The sequence below is a fragment of the Kogia breviceps genome, chromosome 17 (genome assembly GCF_026419965.1).
Source record: "Kogia breviceps isolate mKogBre1 chromosome 17, mKogBre1 haplotype 1, whole genome shotgun sequence".
Lineage (NCBI taxonomy): Eukaryota > Metazoa > Chordata > Mammalia > Artiodactyla > Physeteridae > Kogia > Kogia breviceps.
Window position 1 is genome coordinate 77,668,489 of NC_081326.1, and position 21,439 is coordinate 77,689,927.

At 46.6% G+C, this 21,439-nt stretch overlaps 2 protein-coding genes across 9 annotated transcripts in view; one reads left to right on the forward strand and one right to left on the reverse strand.

Moving 5' to 3' along the window:
- Window positions 1-13,153, reverse strand: part of ZNF16 (zinc finger protein 16) — a 43,710-nt gene extending 30,557 nt beyond the window's left edge. Inside the window, exons 1-6 of one of the 4 annotated variants that reach the window (XM_059043246.2) lie at window positions 12,993-13,153; window positions 12,578-12,803; window positions 11,451-11,664; window positions 10,512-10,583; window positions 10,019-10,145; window positions 9,222-9,335 (exon numbers count right to left, since the gene is read on the reverse strand). In XM_059043246.2, the coding sequence (XP_058899229.1) occupies window positions 9,222-9,335; window positions 10,019-10,145; window positions 10,512-10,544 (274 nt within the window). In that variant the 5' untranslated portion in view covers window positions 10,545-10,583; window positions 11,451-11,664; window positions 12,578-12,803; window positions 12,993-13,153. Of the gene's footprint in view, window positions 1-9,221; window positions 9,336-10,018; window positions 10,146-10,511; window positions 11,665-12,577 lie in introns of those variants that run through there. The other 3 variants (XM_067017682.1, XM_067017681.1, XM_067017686.1) reach the window with 3 other exon arrangements.
- C17H8orf33 (chromosome 17 C8orf33 homolog) lies at window positions 12,954-21,166 on the forward strand. Of its 5 annotated transcripts, none has more exons than XM_067017837.1 (8): window positions 12,954-13,364; window positions 18,395-18,556; window positions 18,938-19,207; window positions 19,296-19,335; window positions 19,433-19,578; window positions 19,779-19,863; window positions 20,024-20,170; window positions 20,548-21,166. In XM_067017837.1, the coding sequence occupies exons 3-8, from the start codon at window positions 19,202-19,204 to the stop codon at window positions 20,685-20,687; spliced, it is 564 nt and encodes a 187-aa protein (XP_066873938.1). In that variant the 5' UTR covers window positions 12,954-13,364; window positions 18,395-18,556; window positions 18,938-19,201; the 3' UTR covers window positions 20,688-21,166. The 5 variants fall into 5 exon arrangements, with proteins under 5 accessions (XP_066873938.1, XP_066873937.1, XP_066873939.1 ...); XM_067017836.1 differs by having other exon boundaries at window positions 13,239-13,364; window positions 17,265-18,556; XM_067017838.1 differs by having other exon boundaries at window positions 13,241-13,364; window positions 18,935-19,207.
- Window positions 21,167-21,439: the final 273 nt, after the last annotated feature.

Here is a 21,439-nt window from a genome sequence, read left to right on the forward strand (position 1 = left end):
AAAAGAGACCACAGAACAGAGTGATCTATGAGTCAAGAAGCAACGTCTCTGGGACTTCCTTGGTGGCGCAGCAGTTAAGAATCTGCCTGCCAAGGCAGGGGACACGGGTTCGAGCCCCAGTCCAGGAAGATCCCACATGCTGCGGAGCAACTAAGCCTGTGAGCCACAACTACTGAGCTCGCGCACCACAACTACTGAAGCCCATGTGCCTAGAGCCCATACTCTGCAACAAAGAGAAGCCACTGCAGTGAGAAGCCTGTGCACTGCAATGAAGAGTAGCCGCCACTCGCCTCAACTAGAGAAAGCCCACGTGCAGCAACGAGGACCCAAAGCAGCCAAAAAAAAAAAAAAAAGAAGCAACGTCTCACACCAGTTCACGCTACTTCAGATGTCAGATGTCAGGGATCCGTGGTTGTCTGTTTGTATTTTAGTTTATTTTAAATTTACTTTTATTATTTTTTAGCTCTTTTAAAAATTGAATTACAGTTGATGCCTGTTGTATTTTAAATTGAAGCAATAAAAAGATACTTGGACAAAAATAAACTCAAAGTGGGTTAAAGACCTAAATGTAAGGCCAGACACTATCAAACTCTTAGAGGAAAACATAGGCAGAACACTATACGACATAAATCACAGCAAGATCCTTTTTGACCCATCTCCTAGAGAAATGGAAATAAAAACACAAATAAACAAATGGGACCTAATGAAACTTAAAAGCTTTTGCACAGCAAAGGATACCATAAACAAGACCAAAAGACAACCCTCAGAATGGGAGAAAATATTTGCAAATGAAGCAACTGACAAAGGATTAATTTCCAAAATTTATAAGCAACTCATGCAGCTCAATAACAAAAAAACAAACAACCCAATCCAAAAATGGGCAGAAGAACTAAATAGACATTTCTCCAAAGAAGATATACAGATTGCTAACAAACACATGAAAGAATGCTCAACCTCATTAATCATTAGAGAAATGCAAATCAAAACTACAATGAGATATCATCTCACACCGGTCAGATTGGCCATCATCAAAAACTCTAGAAACAATAAATGCTGGAGAGGGTGTGGAGAAAAGGGAACCCTCTTGCACTGCTGGTGGGAATGTAAATTGATACAGCCGCTATGGAGAACAGTATGGAGGTTCCTTAAAAAACTACAAATAGAACTACCATACGACCCAGCAATCCCACTACTGGGAATATACCCTGAGAAAACCATAATTCAGAAAGACTCATGTACCAAAATGTTCATTGCAGCTCTATTTACAATAGCCAGGACATAGAAGCAACCTAAGTGTCCATCAACAGATGAATGGATAAAGAAGATGTGGCACATATATACAATGGAATATTACTCAGCCATAAAAAGAAATGAAACTGAGTTATTTATAATGAGGTGGATGGACCTGGAGTCTGTCATACAGAGTGAAGTAAGTCAGAAGGAGAAAAACAAATACCGTATGCTAACACATATATATGGACTCTAAGGGAAAAAATGTCATGAAGAGATTAGTGGTAGGACGGGAATAAAACACAGACTTACTCGAGCATGGACTTGAGGATATGGGGAGGGGGAGGGGTGGGCTGTGACGAAGTGGGGGAGTGGCAGGGACATATATACACTATCAAATGTAAATTAGATAGCTGGTGGGAAGCTGCTGCATAGCACAGGGAGATCACCTCTGTGCTTTGTGACCGCCTGGGGGGGGTGGGATAGGGAGGGTGGGAGAGAGGGTGATGCAAGAGGGAGGAGATGTGGGAGCATGTGTGTATGTATAACTGATTTAGTTTGTTGTAGAGGGAAAACTAACACACTATTGTAAAACAATTATACTCCAATAAAGATGTTAAAAAAAAAAAATACTCTTTACACATAATACATAAAAAACAACAAACAAAAAATAAAGAAAACATTTTTCATCTTATAGTACAGTACCTTGAAAAGTACAGTAGTACAACAGCTGGCATACAGGGGCTGGCACTGAGTGAACAGGCAAGGAGAGTTACTTATGGAGGAGGGAGAGGAGGTGGGAGATGGTAGAACTGAAGGCAATAGGAGATGGAGGGCAAGCTGCAATTTCACTCACACCTGAGGCTGATGAAAAGCATGTTTGCATCTTTGAAGTTTGCACCTTGAAGGTTCGTATGTAGGGGAGGGGACTTACTGTATATCTCAATAAAGCTGGAAAATTTAAAGCAAAAAAAAAAAAAAAAAAAAAAGATACTTGGGAACTCTATGAATGAGGGTATTTATGAATCAGAAGGGCATTTGAGTGAGATGGTGGCTATAAGTCCAGGGCACCCCCAAATGCCAAAATTTACAAGTCTTTACCTAGGGCCATTTGGTTTTTTGAGGCAATTCCTTTCTTTTTGCCCTAGGTAGAAGATATTTTACTGCTGGGTGTTCTTTGTACAGGGTTAGAGGAAGGAGGTGGTAGGATTAGCTGTCTTCTGTATTTAGAATTTTTAGCTGGTATCTCGGGATTCAGGTTTGACCTTTTTTTTTTTTTTAAACCCTTAAAAGTTTCTATGAAGAAACTTTTACTCATCAATTGTCTAGTTATCCTGAGCGATAATCCACTTAGTAAAGGCAGAATCAATTCTTGATTCTTTTATTTACCAGTTTTCAGAATAATGAATCAGGTCCCTAACATTCCTCAAAGGGGACTAATGAGTAGGGAATTTTCCCCTGAGTATCAGACCAGCCCTAACAAAGCTTAAGACCAACCCCCTTAACATTGGAAGGTTATCCAATGGCATTTTATCTGTCTGCCAGAAGGAGACTTAATCCTCTTTCAAGAATGTAACATCATATAAAGCCTCTATAATTTTTAATCTATAATAACTGACAAATATCAGAAGTCATGCTTAAAAAAAAAGACTAAACGACAAGAAACCAGGAGAAAAATATACAATTGAAACAAACCCACAGGCAATTCTGATGTTATCAAGAACCAGCTTAAAACAAACAAACCATGATTAGTATATTTAAGAAAATAAAGATAGAGAATTCACTAGAAATCAAATGAAAATTGAAATTAACAGTTCAACAGACAAGAGAGTACATTGGCAGATAGCAGGTAACAAAACAGAGGTTTACGTAACTGGAAGATACGTAAGTAATACCTGAAAAGTATTCAGATTGAAACACAGCAAGGAAAAAAACAGGACAGGGAATACAGAAAAGAGCATAAGAAGCAGGTGCAACAAGGTGGAAAGCGTAATGTGTATATTCTCAAAATCCCAGAAAGAGAGGAGAAAAGGAATAGAAGAAATAATTTAAGAAATTTTGGCCTAGATTTTCCCACAACTGACAAAAGTCTATAAACCATAGATTCAAAAAGCTCAAAGAACCCTAAGTAATGACAATGCAAAGAAAACCACATATGGCTATAACATAGCCAAACTGCTGAAAACCAAAAAAAGAAATGTTAAAAGCAACAAGAGGAAAAAAAGATGTACCACCTTCAAAGCAAAATAAAATCGCAGGCTGACTTTTTGACTTCAGAAGTGGAAGACAGCTGACAGAAGGACATTTTTAATGTACTGAAGAATACAACTGCCAACCTAGAATTCTACGTCCAGCAAAAATATTCTTCAAAATTGAAAGCCAGGAAGTTCCACTTTGATGACAGTGTAATAAACTCCATGGATCCAAATCACAGCAAAACAAAGATGGCAAGAACTATTAAAACAAAACAAAACAAACAACCCAACCCCAACTAACAACCATTTTAATGTCTCTGGAAATTGTCCTAAGAGCAAAAGGCAAATAAAGAAACGTTTATTCAAGAAAATCTACTAAAACTTGGCAAGAGCAGCAAGAGTGCGTGGCATGTGAGCCCTAACCCGCCACACCTCCACCCGCTCAGCTCAGCATGACAGATGCTCTACTCCTCTTGGGTGGGGCCAAGAAGGGGCTCCCTCTCCCCGCAGCTCCCAGGGAAAGCTCCCCACATCTTACCAGGCTAGGCCATCAGCACCTATCATCCCCTCCAACTCCAACCTAAAGAGGTGAAATTCCTGGTGAGTGTGGCTGAGAGGGCGGGGGATCCCTTCCTGCATTCAGCTTCCTTGAGTCACAACAAACCTCCAAGACTGTGTTTTAAAAATACTGCTGCCCAGATTTAACTGGATTGGACTGCTAGGGCATTTTCAAAAACAACAGAGCAATTTTCACTACTCTCATTACTTCGGAAATCCCGAGGGTTTTAGGAGCTCTGTGCCAGAAATGGGATGAGGACCAAATATATACTTCTTATTATAAATCACAATATCACACATAGAATTGTATTGCACGTGACAAAACCAGCACAAAGGAGGTGAGTGAGAGGAGAGATACACTGGAGTAAGGAAACGACAGCAGATGTAAATTAAATGCACAGGAACAAACAAAGAGAAATGGCAAATAAGAAAGTAGATGATATAACAAACTGTATACATATATGCTGGTCTCATTTCTTCTTTTAGTTTCCATGACAGACATAAAGTTATATAAAGTATGCTAAGAATGTATTGTTGAATTTGTAACACACACTGATAAACAACAACGCACAAAAAGGGAGGAGAGGGACTTCCCTGGTGATCCAGTGGTTCCCTGGGTCAGGGAACTAGATCCTGCATGCTGCAACCAAGTCCTGGCACAGCTAAATAAATAAATAAATATTTAACAACAACAACAACAAACAAAAAGGAAGGAGAGGAAATGGCGTTCTATAGGAATAACTATTCTATAGTCACTGGAATTGTTAGTATAAACCAGAAGTAGATTCTGATAAGTTAAGATGTACATGGTAAGTTCCAGAGCAACCACTAAGAAAACAACAGTATGAGGTGTGGCCACGTAACTGAATTCTCAGCAGTGGAACATGAGTAGAAGCGACATGGGCAACTTCAAGGTCACAGACTCCATGGCAGTGAAATGGCCTGCTTCACTCTCTCCCTCTCCCATAACCCAGTGTTAAACCTGGAGGTGAGTGTTTAGGCATGCCGCTCTAGAGGGTGGCAGAGAAACAAGACAGACGAGCTGGCCTCCTAACAAGCATGTCAAACTGAGAATCCACCAAACAGGGACGCTGTTACACGAGGGAGACAAACTTCTATCTGGTTGAACCAATGCATCTGGGGTCCATGAAATACTGTCACCTAATGCCGAGAATGAACGTTTCTACAAGGCAAGATTTGGGGTAATGTTTTATTCTTGTCACCACACTTCTCTACAGGGATCAGTTCTGTTGTTCTACTATAATGACACATGTTCACTGCACAAAAATAAATTATTTTTAAACACACATTCCATAGCTTTCCACCCTCCTAGGACAAGAATCAAATCCAACACAGCCTGACGTGGTCCTGTCTACTCCTCCTTGAATACCTCTGTCTCGGTTGATGTTTCTCCTCCTCTGGACACTATGGGCTCAGACATCAGACGTCTCCTGGGAGATGAACCACTTCTTAGTCCAGGTAAGGAGGAAAGACAATATAGAAAAAAGGGTCACCAGCAGACGATGTTTAACAGATTGTGTGCCCCACAGAGGGTAGTGCATTGTATGTGGAGAAACTAAAGAGGACCCTAAAAGTAAGTTTAACTGGTTATGTTTTATCAGGGAAAATCCAGGTGAGAGAAACAGAGGCTATGGTACCACCTGTTTATTTCCAGCACTTTGTTACCCCTAATTCCTTCCTGCCATCATGGGCCCATTCCCCTACATGCCCACTGTTCCCATGGCACACAACAAAAATCAATTGTTTTTATTTATAAGTAATGAACTGGAAATTGGAATTAAAAAAAATACCATGTACAAAAACATGAAAGATATGAAAGAGGGCTTCCGTGGTGGCGCAGTGGTTAAGAATCCGCCTGCCAATGCAGGGGACACGGGTTCGAGCCCTGGTCTGGGATGATTCCACATGCTGCAGAGCAACGAAGCCCGTGCGCCACAACCACTGAGCCTGCGCTCTAGATCTCGTGAGCCACAACTACTGAGCCCGTGTGCCACAAGTGCTGAAGCCCGCACGCCTAAAGCCCGTGCTCCGCAACAAGAGGAGCCACCGCAATGAGAAGCCCACGTACTGCAACGAAGAGTAGACCCCGCTCGTCACAACTAGAAAAAGCCCACACGCAGCAACAAAGAGCCAACGCAGCCAAAAATTAATAAATTAAATAAATAAATAAATAAATAAATAAATATATATATATAAAACTGAATCATTCTGTGGTACAGCAGAAATTAACACAACTTTGTAAATCAACTATACTTCAATAAAACAAATGTATAAAAAAATATGAAATACTTAGGTATAAATCTGACAAAAGACGCCAAATGCCTGTACATAGAAAAGTATAAAATACTACTGAGAAATTAAGACAAATAAATGGAAACATACATCTTGTTCATGGGTCAGAAAACAATATATGTCAATTTCCCTCAAACTGATCTATGGATTCAATGCAATCTTAACAAAAATGCTAGCACGATTTTTTTCAGATAGCAATAAGCTGATTTTTCAATTCATATGAAAATACAAAGGATCTAGAATAGCCAAAACAACTCTGAAAATGAAGAACAAAATTGGAGGACAAATGCTACCTGATTCCAGACTTTTAATGAAGCATCCACAACAGTGTGGTGTCAGAGTATGAAGATCAACAATAGAACAATGGAAGAGAACAGAGAGCTCCAAATAACCTCACGTATATATGGACAACTTTCTTTTTTTTTTTTTTTGGTTGTGCTACGCAGCTTGCAGGAACTCAGTTCCTCAACCAGGGATTGAACCCAGGCCACAGCAGTGAAAGTGCCAAATCCTAACCACTAGACCATCAGGGAGCTCCCATGGACAACTAATTTTTGACAAAGGTGCAATGGCAATGCAAGTGGAGAATGGATAGTCTTTTCAACAAATGGTACTGGAACAACTGGACATTCACTTGTAAAAAATTAAACTAGGATCCATACCTCATACCAAAAATTAATTCAACATGAATCAAGACTTAAATGCAACACACAAAAATTTTAAATTATAAAATTTTCTTTTCAAAGAAGAAAATCTTCTGGGTTAGGCAAAGATTTCTTAGATATGACACCAAAAGCACAATCCATCAAAGAACAAATTAACAAGCTGGACTTCACCAAAATTTAAAACTTCTACTCTTTAAAAGACACTGTTAAGAGAATAAAAAGACAAGGTACAGAGTGAGAGAATAATCCATGCAAAGTATATACCTGATTAAGGACCTGTAAATAGAACATTACTGTATTCAGAAAGGAACTCTTTTAAAATCAACAATAAGGAAAGAAAAACACAATAAAAAAATAGGCAAAGATCTGAACAGACATTCACCAGTGAAGAAATCCAGAAGGAGAACAAGCACATGAAAAGATGCTCAACATCTTTAATCATTAGGGAAATTAAAAATAAAACCACAATGAGATACCACTACACATCCATCACAGCAGCTACAATTAAAAGACTGACCACACCAAGTGTTGGCAAGGAAGTTGAGGAAATGGAACTCTCATCCACTGCTGGTGGGAATGTAAAATAGTACAACTACTTTGGAAAGCACTTTGGCAGTTTCCTAAAACTTTAAATAAACACCTGCCATGTAATCCAGCCATTTTATTCCTAGGTATTTCCAAGAGAAAAGGAAATGTATGGTCAAGCAAACAAAGGTTTGTACACAAGTGTTCATGGCAGCTTTATTTGTATTAACCACAAATTAGAAACTATCTAAACGTCCATTAACAGAGAATGGATAAACAAATTGTGGTATATCCATACAACAGAATACTAATCAGAAATAAAAAAGAACTGAATTATTGACACACAATATGAATGGATTGCAAAAGAATTATGTGAGTCAAGAAAAGCCAGGCCAAAAAAAAATACGTGCTCCATGATGTCAATTTTATAAAACTCTAGAAAATGTAATCTATAGTGACAGTAAGCAGATCAGTAATTGCTTCAGGATAGAGGTGGGAAGCAGTTAGAGGGAGGGATTACAAAGACACATGAGAAAACTTTGGGGGATAATGAATATGTTTGCTATCTCTACGACAGTGGACAGTTTCATAGATACGTACATATGCAAAAATGTTACCAAATTGTACATTTAAATATGTACAGCAGGGACTTCCTTGGTGGTGCAGTGGTTAAGAATCTGCTTGCCAATACAGGGGACACGGGTTCGATCTCTGGTCCAGGAAGATCCCATGCTGCCGAGCAACTGAGCCTGAGTGCCACAACTACCGAAGCCCGCGCACCTAGAGCCTGTGCTCCACAACAAGAGAAGCCACTGCAACGAGAAGCCCGTGCACTGCGACGAAGAGTAGCCCCTGCTCGCTGCAACTAGAGAAAGCCCGCTCGCAGCAACGAAGACCCAAAGCAGCCAAAAATAAATAAATAAGATAAATTTATTTTTAAAAAAGTTAAAAAAGTATGCATAGCATATTATATGCTAATTATACCTTTAAAAAGCTGTTTTCAAAAAGAAAAAAAAAAGGCGTGTGGTAGGGAGCCAGTCCACCAGAGATCCAACTCACCTCCGTCCCTGGCCGGCTGTGTGACCTCGGGCTAGCAACTGAACCTCTCTGTGCCTCATTTTCCTGAGCACCGACTCTGCAGGGACGCTGGAGGATTGTGTAAGTTCACTGTGCCAGTACAGTGCTAGGAACGCACCACAGGCCAGGCAACGTTAGCTGCCATGCAGCAAAGAGCACAGGAACGCTGCTCTGCTTACTATTTACATGCCCAAATCCTTCGCTACACAAGAAGCAGCCCTAAGTCACGTGTTTCTCCGAAGCCCAGAATCAGCCTGGGAACTCTGAGTGAACAGCAGGCGTGAGAGTCTGGGCAGGATGGCAAGCCTCCAGGTGGACTCTCCAAGTGGAGTCTCCAGCAGCCAAGGCAGAGCCGGCCAGGAGGGCCTGAGGACTGGATGACACGGAAACGACTGAGAGGCAGCCGGGGTAGGGAGGCAGCTGCCAGGGAGACACCCGAGCTCTTTTCAGGAACTGAAAGAGCATCGAGTAGGGTAAGGTAAACATGACCCCATTCAGGGGCACAGAAAAGGGAGCATTAATAGCAAAAAAAGAGAAAAGAAGAGAAAGAAGATGGAGGAGTAAAGCAAAGCTCTGGTGGTGACGCAATGTGGCCTGGTGAAGTGGCGGCACCTGCCAGCAGGGGCACGAGAGCGTGGGGGTGTTCCTGCAGACTCACCTGCATGCCTGCGTCTCCAGATCCAGCTCCCCTCAATCCTTGGTGAGTGTGGGGCCCATGGCTCTTCCCCCTGCTCCAGGTTGGAGATGACATCAGGTTTGGAACCTTGAAGTCCTGCTCCAGAGAAAGAAAGCAAGACTGACAACTCATACAGGTCCAGGGCAGGATGGCCCCATGGGCAGCGTCTGTGTGGTGTCATGACCTTGCCTGCCACCTGGTCTCCAAAGCTTGGAGACAGATGTAAGCCTCTGTCCCAGCTGAAGAAAAGTCAAACCCAGCTCTTCTGGGGGTCACAGATAAGGGACAGACTTGGGGCCTGAACACATAATGGCCGAAGACTCATGGTAGAGGAGGTGATGATGTACAGCAGTACTAAGTGTAAGGCAGGTATAAAGCGGGGCTCTGAAGCCAAATGGATGCAAATCCCACATCTGCCGACAGCCTGTGTGAACTTAATAAAGTGATATCTGTCAGCCTCAGGTTCACCTATAAACTACGTATCTTACCACCAACCTCAAAGATGCATGAAGATTAACTGAGGGGATATGAACGTACTTGGCGTTCAGTGAATAATGTTCTCCTTCCATACTTCCTTCAAAGAACTTGGGGGAGTCCCTGGCACCACCTGTCCCCTCCTCTGCCCAGACCAGGCCTGCCTGGGCCCAGGGTCACAAATGCCCCATGTCTGGGCCCAGGGGGTGAGAAGCCTCTGAGCCTTGAGCCCAGCCCCAGTCCCAGTCCCCAGGGCCATTCATGGAGCGGGAAGCCCAGAGCTGAGCTCCTGGGAAGAGCCTCACCCAGCGAGACCAGGTTCCCATAGGTTTCCAGCATCACATCCCTGTAGAGCCCCTTCTGAGAAGGGCCCAGACGGCCCCACTCCTCTTGGGAAAGGAGCACGGCCACTTCCTCGAAGGAAACCAAGACCTGGAATGACAAGATCTTGTTGCAGCCCCAGGACGGGCCTGGGGGTAGGGAGGCACTAGGCTCAGGACGGGCAAAACCCCTCTGAGCACAGGTACCAGACTGCCTTCCCCACAAGAGCGGGCTCTCTGAGGCAGACACCATTCCGACTCGTGTTTACCTGCCCATCCCTGCCCTCCTCTGTGCCCAGTCCAGGGGTGAGACGATATAGTCCAGAGTGCATTGCAGGGACTTGAACCCAAGGGCTGAGGACATCAATGAAGACAGGGAGCCAACTACCCTGAGACCAGTGCCTCAGAGGGAACCGTGGAGACTCCAGCCAGGAAAGGGCTGAGGCCACACAGAGGCGTCTCCACCAAGACCACTCACCTGGGGCCCAGGAAGAAGCCGCCCGTGGGCCATCACTGGGTCTCCGAGCGTGTCCCGAGGAGGCGGGCAGAGCTGTAGCCAAAGGGAAGAGCGTGACGGGGCCTGACCCGCCTTCTGCCCCCCACGGCTACTTTGGCACTTCCGGGCCTGTACCTCAAGAGCTCTGTGGCAGCAGAGAACCACTTGTAGGCTACCTGAAATCCCCAGGAACAATGGTCCCAGCACCCAGTGGCCTGAGACTATATATTCCCTTGCCCCCCATGAAGCCTCCCCAGCGGCCCGCAGTATGACAGCGTAACAAGGCCACACGTGAAAGCCAGGTCCCCGGCAGTGCACCTGACTAGGGGAGACGACGGTCTGCATCTCAGGCCCACCTAGGAGAATCCTGGGCAGTGGGCAAACAGCCGAGGACCAGAAGAACAAGTCCTACTCTACAGCAGTGCACAAGCTGTAGGGAGGTTGACAGACATGATGCTTGTGTCAGGGGATAAGGAATAGAAACAATAAGCAGCACGAGGGCAGCAACTGTTGGGAGGAGATATTTTACGAAAGGCAGCCAGGGAAGGCACCTCTGATAAAGTAACATCAAAGCAGATATGGATGGAGTGAGGGCAGGCACTAGGTAGACATCAGGGGAGACACATCCTGGGCACGGGGAGGCACAAGTGCAAAGGTTGCAAGGTGCAAGCACACTTGACGTGTTCAAGGAAGGGCAAGGAGGCCAGAGGGGATGAAGGAGTAGGGGAGGGCAAGTGGGGGGCTAACTTGTGGGCTATAGGACTTAGGCTTTTACTCTGAATGAGATTAGGAGCATCTGGAAGGCCTGGGCAGAGTGATATGACTTGACATGAGGCTGCTCCAGATCCTGCTTTGAAAATGGACTAGGAGGGTGTAAGGGTAGAAGCAAGAGGGTGTAAGGGTAGAAGCAGGAAAACCAACCAGAAGGTCCCAGCAATAACACAGCTAGAGACGATAGTGTCTTGGAGTAGATGGTGGTAGCAGGTGATAAATAGTCAGATTGCAGATGCCTTTCAAAGGTACAGTCAATAGGATTTGCTGACAAATTAGACGTGGGATGAAACACCAAGATGTCTGGCCCAAACACCCGAGATGATGAAATTTCCAATTACCCAGGAAGACTGCAGAAGTATATCTGAAAGATAAAAATTAAAAGTTGTCTTGTACATGTTATGTTCAAGATGCCTATCAGACCTACAAGTGGAGAATGAGGGCATTTCGATCCACAAGTCCAAATTTCAGGAGAGAGGTTGAAGCTGGCTGGGTATATACTAGGAACTGTCAGCATACATATGACATTTAGAACCACAGATCTGGTGATAATTTAGGGTGAGAGGTAACAGGGGGTGTCACTCCCATGAAAACCTTTCCAACTGGCCTCTGATACACAGTCAGCCTCTACCCCCACAGCCTGCTCCATGCAAACAGACCCCTTAATTCAGGTAGAAATGTGCCCTTTTTCCTTGGCCCCAGCGACTTTGGCCCTAGGCCCATCTTCTGGTCTACAAGATGTTAAGGGAAGTTTGCAAAGAGGCTTCTAGAAAAGACTTTTCCTCCCTGATGATAAAAAAGAAACAGGGAGAAACACTTCTATCTAGAGTGACCATGAGGGGAAAACCCAGGGAAGCTCAGAGACACAACCCAGAACAAACCCTACCTGCCCCACCTTCACCACTTAAGCCTCTGTTGGGCTCTAACTGACAGCTGAACCCAAGCTTATTAATGCCCAGTTCATTTCTCTTGGGCCATCCCGGAATCTCCATCTCAGGCCACCCAGGCCAGAGGTAGCCTCTCGGTCCTCAGCCAGGGCTTGCCTTTGACACGTCCCTGATGCTCACAGCCTTTGTGTGCTATGCACAAGTGGTCCTTCCAAATGCACTCTGCCTCCCCTTTCAGCCTCATGTGGGAGGCACTAGCACTCCTGTTAGAAGCATAGGCTCTGGGCTCCACCAGGCTGAGTTCCAATCTCAGATACACCACCTCCTAACGCAAGGGTCTCGAGTGACGTGTTTCTCCACAGACCATAAAATGAGAACATCACCACTTACCTTAAGTGACTATTTTGAGTTAAGCGAGAAAAACGTATAAAGTGCTTCGCACAGTGTTTGCAAACCACAAACCAAATCCAGTAAATCTTAATCATCACCAAGACAGTGTGTACTGGGCGCCCACCGAGCGAATGAATGAGCCCTGGGATTGTTCAGCGCCGGGATGTGCACCAACGTCCCTTCGCTGCACAGCCTTCGCGACTTCATCCTTTCACGGAACCTACCCCTGATGAGTGAAAGGTACTCTCTCTCATCTGAGAAAAAGCACAGGCTCGGTGCATCCCCTGACCGCGCCCAAACTTCGCCTCCTCCGTGAGGCCTGGCTCGTGCCCGCCGCCCCGCCTCCGCGCCGGGGTAGCCCGGACCCCACCCCCGCGCGGGTTTCCGCCCGGCCCGCCCCTCAGGCCACACGAACAGGCGCTCCCCCGGCTCGGCCCAGCCCCGCGCCGTCCCGCCTGTCGCAGCGCCGCAGGCACCTCCGCGCGAGGGGAGGCGAGGACTCCCTCGGCTCCGCCGCAAAAGGTAGAGGCGACCCACACACCACACCGGGGAGGGCGGACCGGGCAGGCCAGAAACGCCCGCTAGGAACTTCCGCCCCGCCGCCAGCTTACCGGCCAATCAGATCCTAGGGTTCTGTCGGCCGCTCTAGGCGGCTCAGAGGACTCTATGCAACTGACCCCCTTGGCTTGGGAGAGGCTTTAGAAGTTCGTCAGAGAGTTGGGAAGTGACACAAGAAACTCGGATCTACCCGGAGAAGGGAAAAGGATCAGAGAGAGAATAAGTGAAGGTAAAATAAAATCTTTTACTTGTCTTACTCCTAAGCAAAATAAAAGGTCATTGTTTTTCAGAGTAATATTGAATATTAGTGACAGTGTGTTGGGTACTGTCGCGTGTGTAAGGTGAGTAGCAGCGGTGTCCTAGGGACGGAAGAGAGGAATCGGGACACTGGGTTACGAGTACCTGTGCTACCCGTGGGGCGGCGTAGTGTTGTTGGAAGGTGGACTTAATTAGTCCTAACATATATTGCAAACTTCGAAGACAACCATTAAAATTTTTTTGAAGTATAATTGATATACTAAACAGGCGAAAAAAATCTAATCAGATAAAATGCTCAATTAAACCGGAGAAGACAGGAGAAGAGGGAAAGATTTTTAAAAAGAAACAAGTGTAATGAATAAAAAGCAGTAACAACCATATTAATACTTTAAAAGTGAATGGTCTAGATACACCAATTAAAGACAGAACTGTCAAAGCAGATACAAAGAGTAAGACATATAACGTATAATTATATGTTGTCTATAAGAAGCCCATTTTAAACACGAAGACACAGATAGATTAAAAATAAAAGGAGGAGAAAGGCATACCATGCTAACACTAATGGAAAGAAAGTTGGAGTATCTATATCGGTTTCAGACAAAGCTGACTTCAGAGCAAGTAAAGTTATCAGGGACAAAAAGGGGTATTAAATATGATAAAGGAATCAAGTCTATAAGAAAACACAAGGATCCTTACCGTGTATGCACCTAACAACAGAGCATCAAAATACATGAGACAAAAAGTGATAGCACAGCACATTTTTCCAACAGCATTTGCTCACTTCATGTCTTGGTGTCACATTTTTGTAATTCTCGCAATATTTCAAACCTATCATTATATTTGTTATGGTGATCTGCAATCAGTGATATTTGATGTTTTGACTATGACTTGCTGAAGACGCAAATGATGGTTGGCATTTTTTAGCAATATTTTTTATTAACGTATGTACATTGTTTTTTAGACATAATGCTATTGCACACTTAACAGACTATATTGCAGTGTAAACATACTTTTATATTCGCTGGAAAACCAAAAAAATTCGTGTGACTTTTATTGCAACATCCACTTTATTGCGGTAGTCTGGAACCGAACCTGCTGTATCTCTGAGGTGTGCCTGTATATTAACTGCCACACTTTTTGTATCTTTATGCTTTTTCTTGGGGATGGCCCTCAAGCATAGTGCTGAAGTGCTGTCTAATGTCCCTAAGTGCAAGAGGGCTGTGATGTGATGCCTTTGAAGAGGAAGCATGCTAGATGAACTTCATTCAGCACAAGTCATAGTGCTGTTGGCCGAGTTCAGTGTTTATGAATCAACAGTATATATTAAATAAGGTGTCTTTAAGCAGAAACACACATAAAACAAGGTTATGTATTGATTGGTTGATGAAAATGTCGTGACCAGAGGCTCCGAGGAAGCTAACTCTATTTCCCCTAGGAGCAATGGTCTGTTATTCCCTAATTCAGCGTTCTCAGCTACTTTATAGAACTACCATGGATGACGAGAATTGGCTGTATGTAAATATTTATATTTGCACATATGAAATTTATAGTATATTTTCTTTTTTTTTTTCCTTTTTTTTCTTTTTGGTGGTACGCGGGCCTCTCACTGCTGTGGCCTCTCCCGTTGCAGAGCACAGGCTCCGGACACACAGGCTCAGCGGCCATGGCTCACGGGCCCAGCCGCTCCGCGGCATGTGGGATCTTCCCGGACCGGGGCACGAACCCGTGTCCCCTGCATCGGCAGGTGGATTCTCAACCACTGCGCCACCAGGGAAGCCCCTATAGTATATTTTCTAAACAGGCCAGGGGAGTAGGCCAAGGAAAGACTGTGTCAGTGGAGACTAGTGTGTCTCAAGAGACAGAAAGCAGCCATGATGGTTGAGAGTGAAACGTTAGCCATGATTCCTGCAGTGGCTGTGGAGGTGCAGACAGCCAGGCACAGCTAGATGAAGACTTGCTGTTTATTTTATGAGCCTTTATTACATGCCAGGGTGGGAGGCAATGTAGAGGAGATCTGGGGACTTAGTGACATGGAGGACTAGATCGTCTATGCTTTCCTGTCTAGAGCTCTTCAAGGACCCACTCTCTGAGTCTGGGGGTTTGAACAGGTGCTAGTACTGTCAGGGAAGAAAAATGAGGTGGCTGGCTGGGCAGAGGGCAGTGGGGACTCAGGGGCCTGTAAGGACAGGTGGGGGGTGAGGCTCGGAAGGCTGGCAGATCAGCAGGGCCAGAGCAGAGTGAGGTCTGGAAATAGCTGCCTCCGTATGACTTATGGGGCATGTGCTGGCTGGAAGTAAGGAGCCTGGACTTCATGCTGGAGGAAATAGAAGATTTCTAGGCAGGAGAGCAACACAGTTTCTGTTTTAGAAAGACCACTCTCACCACAGGGTGGTTCTAAAAAGACAGGAGAGAGTGAAAGTGCAGGCAGAGAGATGAGTGAGAACTCAATTGCAGTTCAGGCCAGAGATGGTGTGTGTTGCGGGGGTGGGGGTGGGTAGGGGTGGAGATTACTTAGGAAATAAACTGATTGGATTCAGTGGCTGACTGGGAATGGAGGCTGTGGAAGGGGAAGCATGTGGTGTGAGGCCTGTGCTCAGGGACACATGTCTGGACTGAGAAGGCTTCTGTAGGAAGCAGTTTTGGGCCAAGTCATAGAGGGGTTTCAAAGCCAAAGGAGGCAGGGAGAGGCCTGTAGTCCACTCACCACCTAAACTTCAGTCTCCCAGGACTGAAATACATCCTAACGGTGGTTGTTTTAAAATATGTCTAAAAAGTCTTTGGTCTTCCTTCAAAAGGTGAAGCAGCCTGAAAGAGAGCCTGAGCTAGAACCAACCAGCTATGCTTTTGCTAGGTTCCTGACCCTCAGAAACTATGAGATAAAGAATGTTTGTTGTTTTCAATCTGATAAGTTTTGTGGTAATTTGTTACACCTCAGTAAATAGCTAATATATTAGCTATTTACTAATATATTAGTATATATATAAATATATATATAGTATATATATATAAAAACAAAAAGTTTGTGTTTTTTTCTGTAAGGTGGCTATAGTAGTGCTTAGTTTTCTTTAACTTCATTCAAAACAATTTTGTTAGACTGTATTGCGACAGTGGTCGTATCAGCATACATGTAAAAAAACTTATCAAAATTGGTGAATTTTTGTGTAGCCATTTTATTTTACTTTAAAAAAATTTTCTTTCTTTTTTTTTTTTTTTTTGCGGTATGCGGGCCTCTCACTGTTGTGGCCTCTCCCGTTGCAGAGCACAGGCTCCGGACGCACAGGCTCAGCGGCCGTGGCTCATGGGCTTAGTTGCTCCGCGGCATGTGGGATCTTCCCGGACCAGGGCACGAACCCGTGTCTCCTGCATCGGCAGGCGGATTCTCAACCACTGCGCCACCAGGGAAGCCCTAAAAAAATTTTTTAAATAAATTTATTTATTTAGGGTTTTTTTTTTTTTTTTTTTTTTTTGGCTGCGTTGGGTCTTCGTTGCTGTGCGTGGGCTTTCTTTCTCTAGTTGTGGCAAGCGGGAGCTACTCTTGTTGTGGTGCATGGGCTTCTAATTGCGGTGGTTTCTCTTGTTGCGGAGCACAGGGTCTAGGTGAGCAGGCTTCAGTAGGTGTGGCACACAGGCTCAGTAGTTGTGGCTCGCGGGCTCTAGAGCGCAGGCTCAGTAGTTGTGGTGCACAGGCTTAGTTGCTCCATGGCATGTGGGATCTTCCCGGACCAGGTCTCGAACCCGTGTCCTCTGCACTGGCCGGCGGATTCTTAACGACTGTGCCACCAGGGAAGTCCCTGTGTAGCCATTTTAATATTGGAGAAGGAAGAAAAACCCCAACATTTTCAGCATATTATGCTTTATTATTTCAAAAAAGGTAAAGACGGAACTGAAACACACACACAAAATTTGTGCAGTGTATGGAAAAGATGCTGTGACGGATCGAACGTTTCCAAAGTGGTTTGCGAAGTTTTGTGCTGGAGATTTCTCGCTGGACGATGCTCCGTGGTCAGGTAGACCAGTTGAAGTTGATAGCGATCAAACAGAGAACATTAACTGAGAACAATCAACGTTATACCACACGGGAGATAGCTGACATACTCCAAATATCCAAATCAAGCACTGAAAATCATTTGCACCAGCTTGCTTATGTTCATCGCTTTGATGTTTGGCTTCCACATAAGTTAGGCGGGAAAAACCTTCTTGACCGTATTTCTGCATGCGATTCTCTGCTTGAACATAATGAAAACGTTCCATTTTAAAAACAAATTGTGATGGGTGATGCAAAGTGGATACTGTACAATAATGTGGAATGGAAGAGGTCGTGGGGCAAGTGAAATGAACCACCACCAACCACACCGAAGGCCAGTCTTCATCTAAAGAAGGTGATGTTGTGTATATGGTGGGATTGGAAGGGAGTCCTCTATTATGAGCTCCTTCTGGAAAATCGAACGAGTAATTCCAAGTACTGCTCCCAATTAGACGAAATGAAAGCAGCACTCATCGAAAACCGTCTGGAATTAGTCAACAGAAAACGCATAATCTTCCATCAGGATACCACAAGACTGCATGTTTCTTTGATGACCAGGCAAAAACTGTTACAACTTGGCTGGGAAGTTCTGACTCATCTGCCGTATTCACCAGACATTGCACCTTTGGATTTCCATTTATTTCAGTCTTTACAAAATTTTCTTAATGGAAAAAATTTCCATTCCCCAGAAGACTGTAAAAGGCACCTGGAACAGTTCTTTGCTCAAAAAGATAAGAATTTTGGGGAAGACGGAATTGTGAAGTTGCCTGAAAAATGGCAGGAGGTAGTGGAACAAAACGGTGAATACGTTGTGCAATAAAGTTCTTGGTGAAGATGAAAAATGTGTCTTTTGTTTTTACTTAAAAACCTAAGGAACTTTTTCACCAACCCGGTACTAACCACTTAGATGACCAAACTCTACCTTCGGAGACCTCCCATCCCCTCGCCTCAGGAAACAACGCCGATTTCACTGACAGGAATCATCGGACAGCAGCACCTCAGACTCCTGTCCTCTCAAGCAGCACCACGCATCCTGACGCCTGTGATGCGGGACAAGGAGCGGCGCGTGGTGGTCGGGCGGCCCTGGGCAGAGAGCGCGGAAGGGCAGGTAGATGGTGGCCACGTCGGGACGCCAGCAGGTGCGCGGGGTCTCCCTGTTTCTGAATCCCCTCCAGGTCCTCCCCTCCCCTGCCCCAGCCCCTCTGGGCCCTCACCACACAGCAGCATCTGGGTAAGGCCGCGTCACTCCTCGGATGGATGAACGTCCCCCAGTGCTTCCACTGCGCTTACAACAGAAGCCGCCTCCCGCTGCGGTCCAGGGCCCTGCAACTCCCCCACCTCGCCTTGCACCTCGGCTCCCGCCCTCCTTTCCGCTGCCGGACCAGCCCCTCCAGGGCTGCTACTCCTTGCAGGACTTTGCTGACCACTCGCCGCCCCGTTGGGGCCGCTGTTATTCACAGCGCCGCTCTGGGTGACAGCTTTTCATGTCTGTTTACCTGCTTTTCCCTCCCCACTAGCAGGTGAGCTTTAGGGGCACATTCCCGTGTGTAGGCGTCGTCCTTTCATCCAGAGCAGTACCTGCAACATAGTCAGTGTTGGGGAGGGTCTCCTGCAGACCGCGCTCCGAACGGCCCGGGCCACGCCCACCGCGCTCCGAAAGGCCCGGGTCCGCCCACCGCGCCGCCCGCGCCCTGCGGAACTCTGCTACGCAGACGTGTTTCGCGGGGAGCGAATTCGCCGTCGGTCCGGAAGCCCTCCTCAGGCTCTGGCTGCGGCTGCAGCGGATGGCGGTGAGTGCTGCGGTGAGGGCGTACCGGTGGCGGGGCCTTGGGCCGTTTAGTGCTCCTCGTGACCTTCGTACTGTCCCCCTTTTTCCAGGCTCCAGGACATCCTGCTCGGGAGACATCGGCAGCCCCAGGTACTGCCCGCGCACCCCGCAGCCCCCGGTTCCCCCCGCCGCTTCCCGGCGCCCCGAGTCCTTCCACTGTAAGGCCCTATCCGGTCTGTCTGCTTAGGGCACCCTACGTGCAGTGACGCCGCCTCCAGGGCCAAGAAGCAAAAGAAGAAGAAAACCCGGAATGGGGCCTCTGCGGCGAATGGAGGCGGGAAGGCCACAGAAACGCCGGCCCCAGAGGAAGGCCCCCTAAGTGCGGAGGCCCAGGCAAGGGCGGGCCTTAGTCGGGAAGGGTGGAACCTCGGGGTGAATTCCGGGTGGGAATCCGCCCGTGGGTGTAGTCTGGGATTTGCGGACTTAAAGCGGGGAGAGGATGAGACGGGGTGTTTTGGGTTTCCTGTGGGATGGGGCTGGAGGCCGCGGGGTCCAGGTGCCCTCTCACAGCCACTATCCCCGATCCACCACAGGCGGAGCAGCTGGCCCGGGAACTGGCCTGGTGCGTGGAAAAGCTGGAGCTGGGGCTGAAGATGCAGAGACCCACCCCTAAGCAGAGTGAGGGACCTGTCTGTAGAGTTGCGGAGGGCGGGGGCGGGTGAACGGTGACAGTCCTGTGGCCTGCAGGTGCTCCCAAGGGGTGGAATCGTTACCTTTGCGTTAGGACAGTTGGAGGTGAGGATAGAGAAGGTTACTAGTCCTGTGTTTTCATCTGCAGAAGAGCAAGCTCTTGGGGCAATCCGAACCCTGCGCAGCCAAAGAACCCCCCTGCCCCGGAAGAGGCAGCTGATGCGCTCCTTGTTCGGGGACTACAGGGCTCAGATGGAAGCCGAGTGGTGCGTGGCCCTGCGGGCTCTCAGGACTGGTGAGGACCTGGGAACTGGTTGGTGCACACCTGCCTAGTTCAAGGGGGCGGGGAGCAAGAGCCTGGGCAGTGGAAGGAGGAAGCCCAGAGCAGTAGGGCTGGCGGGGGTAGAAGATGGCCCAGGAAAGCGTCAGGGAGCAGGGAGAGAGAAAGCCTGGATCTCAGGAGCACAGAACTTGGCCTTGGACCAGGGAGGCAGGGGCAGGAGAGTTAGTGAATCTTTCTGTGATTCTCAAGGGGGTGTGATGATGGTGTGATACCTTATCATTTTGAGAAGTAAGTCAGTTAATTTTTACAATGGGGTTAGAGTTGTATGGGAACAGTTAACATTAGCCATTATCATTCAATTCTGATACGGTCTCTCCCCTCCCTTACAGCTGCCCACTCACTCCAGGTGCAGCCTGTAGGCGAGGCCGCCAGAAGGAAGAGCCGAAGGGTCTGCAGGCCTCGTCTAACAGGGAGAGCCAAGGACACCCTAGACACTCCTGATGAAGAGTTTAGGTTCAATTTCTTTTAGCCTCTTCCCCATTCTGGAACGGTCCTCCTCTGCAGTTGGTGCAGGGGTTTGTCTTGAGTGCAGAGCTTTCCCAGGAATGCTCTGTCTGACAGATGTGGGGTTGCTCTGTCCCTGGCTGGTCAGTGAATCTGGTGCCATGACTATTGGGCAGATGCGAGACCTGCATGTTGGGTATTGACCTGACTGTCAGACAAGCCCAGGGCCCCGTGTATAGGTTTTCAGCTGAAATGTCTCTCCTGCCAGAAGAGGGAGGTCCATTCAGAAGTTTCTACAGTAAACTGAAGTGAGTGTTAAGCGTGTTGTAGAAGGACTCTTTTAACAGGCTTAGGAGCGGACTAAGTAGATGTTGGTAATAAGGGTTAGTGGGGAAGCTACATAGTTATCCACTGGTGCTCACTTACGGAAGGGTGTTTTGTCAAGTGGTGTAGAGCTCCCTGCCATTGTGTCACATTGCCGTAATAAAAGTATTCCTCATAAAAGTGGAAGAGTGAAAGCGTGTGTTAACTGTCTATATAGATGAGGTGGTGTGTGGCACTGCTGGGTCCAGGCTCTCACCCCAGTGCTTGGTCTTTTGTCTATAGTGCCTTCATTCCTGAGCAGGTATCATCCCTGGGGAGCCATCGTAGCCCCGAGCAGCCCAGGCTTTGTTCTGAGGAGCAGATAGCTTCCGGCCCTAAGAATCCCAGCCGGACACCAGCATTGAGCCTCAGCGGACAAGCTCTGATGCCAGCTGCTCCAGGTGATAGTTCCAG

Excerpts from the sequence above, each read along its gene's own strand:
- C17H8orf33 (XM_059043375.2), top strand. The coding sequence starts at position 18,325 with ATGACCAAACTCTACCTTCGGAGACCTCCCATCCCCTCGCCTCAGGAA. Across the intron at positions 19,336-19,432 it reads GGAGACATCGGCAGCCCCAG|GGCACCCTACGTGCAGTGAC; the intron begins GTACTGCCCGCG and ends CTGTCTGCTTAG. Across the intron at positions 19,864-20,023 it reads GAGACCCACCCCTAAGCAGA|AAGAGCAAGCTCTTGGGGCA; the intron begins GTGAGGGACCTG and ends TTTCATCTGCAG.